Source organism: Capsaspora owczarzaki, assembly GCF_000151315.2.
Source record: "Capsaspora owczarzaki ATCC 30864 unplaced genomic scaffold supercont2.73, whole genome shotgun sequence".
NCBI lineage: Eukaryota > Filasterea > Ministeriida > Capsasporidae > Capsaspora > Capsaspora owczarzaki.
In genome coordinates this window covers 1-5,076 of record NW_011887364.1, presented here as the reverse complement: position 1 = coordinate 5,076, position 5,076 = coordinate 1, and the positions used below count along the sequence as shown (strand labels likewise).

The following is a 5,076-nucleotide window of genomic DNA, read 5'->3' as shown; positions in this document are numbered from 1 at the left end:
GAAGCGGCAGAAGCAACAGAAGCGGCACTCGTCGCGAGTGCAATGGAAGACGAGGCAGCAGAGGCAGCAGAAGCAGCAGAAGCAGAAGATGCAGAAGATGCAGCGGCTGACGCAGCAGAAGCAGCAGAAGCGGCAGAAGCAACAGAAGCGGCACTCGTCGCGAGTGCAACGGAAGACGAGGCAGCAGAGGCAGCAGAAGCAGCAGAAGCAGAAGATGCAGAAGATGCAGCGGCTGACGCAGCAGAAGCAGCAGAAGCGGCAGAAGCAACAGAAGCGGCACTCGTCGCGAGTGCAATGGAAGACGAGGCAGCAGAGGCAGCAGAAGCAGCAGAAGCAGAAGATGCAGAAGATGCAGCGGCTGACGCAGCAGAAGCAGCAGAAGCGGCAGAAGCAACAGAAGCGGCACTCGTCGCGAGTGCAATGGAAGACGAGGCAGCACTGGCATCGGATGCCTTTGAAGAAGACGAGGCAGCACTGGCATCGGATGCCTTTGAAGCGGACGAGGCAGCAGTGACATCAAGTGTTTCTGAAGCGAACGATGCAATCGATGTCGAGATCGCTGAAGCCGTAGCTGCCAACAGTGTCGCCACTGATGCTTGTGACGTAGACGCAACAGTTGCAGCGCTCGCAGTTGCTGCAGAAATGGCAGAGCTGGCACGACGTTGAATCACGCTCTTCACAATCGACGTCATCAGCGTAGTGCGCTCAGTGCTCGACTTGATTGTCTCGAATGGCATGGCAAGCAAAAACGACGAGTAGCTGCCGCCCACAGTGCTCACACCAGCAATGTTGGTGCCGGAAGCGTTGTAGTACAGTGCAGCCATGCCGTTTCCAACGGTAGTCAGGATGTCAGGGGTTTGAACAAGGTAGGGGTTGCCAAGCGCGATGACCGAGTTGAACGTCACAGTGCCGCTCATCGTGAAGCCTGGGTCGACAGCCTGGCGAGCAATGAATGGCGCGCTGGCAGTAGCACCGGCGTAACCAGCACCCAGGTTGTTGGCAAGGAAGGTCGCACTTGCTCCACCAGCCGCTGCAAGACCCGAAGCGACGTGCGAGCCGCTGACAATCAAAGAACGCGGGTTGGTGAAAGTAGCAGCAGCAATCCATGTGTTGATGACAGCTTGATGCGCGGCAGGGAACACGTCAATGCCAGTGTTCTCGCCTGCAAACCAGATCACAGTATCGTAGTTCACCAGGTAGTCATTCACCCATGTCGGGTCGAGCAGCGTGTTCTTGGTGGCCGAGTCGCAGCGGTAGCCTGCAGCCTGTAGCGCACTAGCATACTCGTATACGTACTCGCGTGTGTAGCGGCCCTCGATATTGTCGTTCGTGTGGATAAAGTCGGCGTCAAAAGCATCAACCACAAGAATGCGCGGACTGCTTCCAGAGTTGCGGTACCCAGCGACTGTAAGCTTTGTAAGAGCCTCTCCTCCAGCATTGACACCAACAACTTTGAAGTAGTACTGCGTGTCGACCGCGACCAATCTCGTGCCACCACACACGATGCTGTTGCCGTAGTTTCCTTCGATAACCACCAGAGAACTTGACCCGAAAATGACACCTGCGTCCCAGCCGCGACCGTCGGTGGAGGTGTACAGCTTGTACACTGACGCAACTGCACTTGATTCCAGCGGATCGGTTGGCTGAACCCAGCAAAGGCAAATGTTTCCGGTCCTGACGGTAGAGTAAAGGTTGGTGACCGGCAGAGGGATGATGGTAGGAGACGATGGAACAAAGTACTTGTGGATGCCCTTGTAGATGGCACGACCCAGCTGTTGGTGGAGAGTGATCATTCGATGAGTCAACGACCAACTTCAGAGCGCATTCACCAATCTGTCGCACACAAAACCAATCCGATTACCGTTTCGCGGAAGGATTCTTTCGCCATCAGCGCCATTTCAGTGCCGTTGAACACATCAATGGTGTATGTGATGAACGACGGCATCTTGGTGTTTTGGGTCAATTCCGTTTTGGACGCATCGAGGGAGCCTCCTTGGTTGTTTTGTCCGGTTGCCTGCTGAACGTTCACGCGCACGCTAGTTGCCGCGGTGCCGCACGCCGTGTAGAGCGCTGCACTGAGACCGCTGGGGTTCTACAGAGGTCATGGAACAATAAGCACAATTCTCTCGAGAGAAATCACAACGAGCATCGCCTACTTACCGTGTTGGGTGTTACAGTTGAGACACCCGAGCCTCCAGGGACTCCACTTGCACCAATACCTGCGTACAGCCAGTCAGCGCCATTTTGCCTGTTGGCAAAATCTGCATCCATCTTCTGGTTGAACATGTAGGTCGAAAACTTTGCCCTGGCCAGGTAGTCGGTATCAAGGGTGGGCGCTGAGTTGGCTGCCACTTGAAGACCCAGGGTTGAATACTGGCCTTGACTCATGTAGTACAGAAAGTCCTGGGCTGACAGCTTCCAGCGTGGAATGCCAGCTGTTGACGCTCCGCATCCGACGCGAACCGCATCAACCATCGCAAACTTGCCCGAAATGACCGTCATTTTGTTGGTAATCTCGACCTTGATTCCCGCCGCAGCAGTAAAGTAGTAGCGACCAAGATACACAAAGATCGAGTCGAATTGATACATTGGAACCGACACTGTCTGTATGCCGCCGGAATGCGTAATGCGAATATCTGGAGAGCCTCGGTTTGACGTGGCAGGCCAAGTCATGTACACGGGGTAGTAGCCAGACGTGGTAAGTGTAGCGGTAAACGTGGCTTGGGCAGATTCCGAAGTAGATCCTGCGACCCAGTGTTGATTGGAGCCATATCCTGAAACGCTTGTTGCAGAATCCCATCCGCTGCCTGTGTACGTCACTTTCTTGGCAGTCGCGGTGTCATTGTCGTTGATGATGACTTCTGTGGGAGTCTCAAACCAGCGCTCTCGAGTGGAATAGATGCTGGCACCAGCATTGGCAAGGTACTCTTGAATGTAGCGAATGGTGATCTCGTTTGTGAACAGGTCTTGCCGAAGCGATCCTGTACTAGTACTGTAGTAACCGGAACCCGAGTCCCAATAGCCTCCGGTCGACCCAGAGCAAGTCAACCAACCCATCGCAGGCGACAAGACGACATTCTTGGTGGACAGTTGCGGAGCAGTCGAGCTGGCAGCGTTGACCCATTTGGTTGGCAAATTGTGGATGTCTGCTTTCGCGGTCAACGCTACGAGCACGAGTAGAGCACCGACGACGACGAGCAGGCGCGCCATTGCCATTTGCTTGCAGTGTTCGGTGATATCTGAATGACAACAAACAAAAGACAAACAACAAAAGTTGGATCAAATCATGAGCGTCGGATCTCCTCATCACCTTTGCTTCACTCCTGCCTTCCCCCTTTCTTAGCTGCGTCATAACACTCATTATGACGCATCGTCCCTCGCTACTACCGGTTGTTTCAGTTCACCCAAGAATTATCGAGAGAAGCAATTCTTAAATTCATAAAATGTTGTTCAAACAACCGCGTTCAAACGAGTCGATCTCGATGCATCTGAGACTCCGATTGCATGAAACTTTTGAAGTGAGGGTGAATCAAGATGGTGTGAATGCGATGCCGAGTCAAGCCAAGGAACAAAGCAACTACCCAGTTGCACAAAGCAAGAAGGAACAACCGTTTGTTCTGATTATTCTGGATGTCAAAACACGCACACTGATTCTCTTGCTCTCCCTCATCTCGCGCTTGAAGAGGGTAATCCTGGACTCTCTTCTCACTTGCAATATCCTCTCTTCTCACTTGCAATATCCTCTCTCTCTCCCCTCCCCCCCGGCCTCAAAAGCCCACCATGAATGGGCGCTCTGACGGCATGAACCAAGTCGCTTGGATCTTCGTCCTGCTTTCTTTCTCTCCACTCCCGTCCGCGCTCTTGCCAGAGTCATTCAATGCCCAAGCATGCTATTCACTTGCGGCACAGCAATGATGACGCGCGGCTGTCAGGGGTGGGAGGGAAGGGGAAGGGCATTGCATGGCTCGCGCCAAACCACGCTCCACCTCTGAGGGAGACGAAAGCACTCCAGTTCTCACCCCTGTCGCCCAAAGCGAGTTGACGCCCAATCGACTGCCTTCTCTTCCAGGGTTTGCATCCGGATCTCCTTCCACTGGTCCCACCTGTCGACAGACACTTCCTAGAGCTAGCCTCGCCATATGGCTTCACACCCCTATCACTTCAAAGAGACATCCGCCCACTCCACCACCCGTGTGTTTGTGGCTCCTTGCACACCGTCAAGTCGATCTCAGGACTCACGCTGTGAGAGAGTTGCAGGCCGCGAAATCTGGCAATGGTCGCTCAGCGAGACACGGCGAGAATAAAACAAATCAGAAAACAAAATCAGACAACAAAAACAGTAACTGCTTCAATGTCCGAATTCAGTCATTTTCACTACTTCTTTTGTCTTGCTTCAATAATGACGACGACGCGTCGCTTCGTGTGCGACGACTTGTTTCGCTTCAACAATGTGTAAGAACAAAAACAAAAAAACCAACTTCAAACAAAAACTCGTTTCTCTGAGAACTTTTGGGATTGCGTTTTTTCCCCTTTGCTTTTTTGCGTTGTACTGATGTTGACTCAACTTTTACGACTCTGGTGTGTTCTCTGTCTGATGTTGAACTTGATGAATGTGATGTTTAGTAACTTGGATCCGTTGACTGAGACGGTGAGTAACAAGCAAGCAAATGCGCATCCATGAGGCGCGAGTGATTGCAATGTTGCTCAACGAGCAGAGAGCGACCTCGTTGACCGTTGACCGTCGACCGTCGACCCTCAATTCTTGATCTTATTGGACCAAGCTTGGTCCTTATTGATCCGTGGTGATCACCGGGAGGAGCAGCAGCCGCAGCAGCAGAGGAACTGACTGACTGACTGCCTGACTGACTGACTGGCTTCACTCACTTTGGTCTCTCTCTGCTTCACTTTCATTGTCACTGTGCGCATGTTGGGATGTAGTACAACCTGTCATTCTACTTGCAGTACCTTGCGCGCTGGCCAAACTACTGCGAAACGGCAGAGTCGACCACAGGACGCCTGATGGGCTACAGTACGAACAAACATCAATCCACAATGCACTGTGACTGCTAACTCATG

The 5,076-nt window shown here is 52.7% G+C and overlaps 1 protein-coding gene across 1 annotated transcript; it reads right to left on the bottom strand.

Moving 5' to 3' along the window:
- Positions 1 to 113: 113 nt before the first annotated feature.
- On the bottom strand, positions 114 to 3,216 carry CAOG_09249 (hypothetical protein; the record flags this gene model as incomplete). The annotated part of the gene is made up of 3 exons (XM_011272663.1): positions 114 to 1,772; positions 1,862 to 2,092; positions 2,161 to 3,216. Coding segments are annotated over 3 exons (2,946 nt in total), but the record flags the coding sequence as incomplete, so codon positions are not given.
- Between the last annotated feature and the right edge of the window lie 1,860 nt (positions 3,217 to 5,076).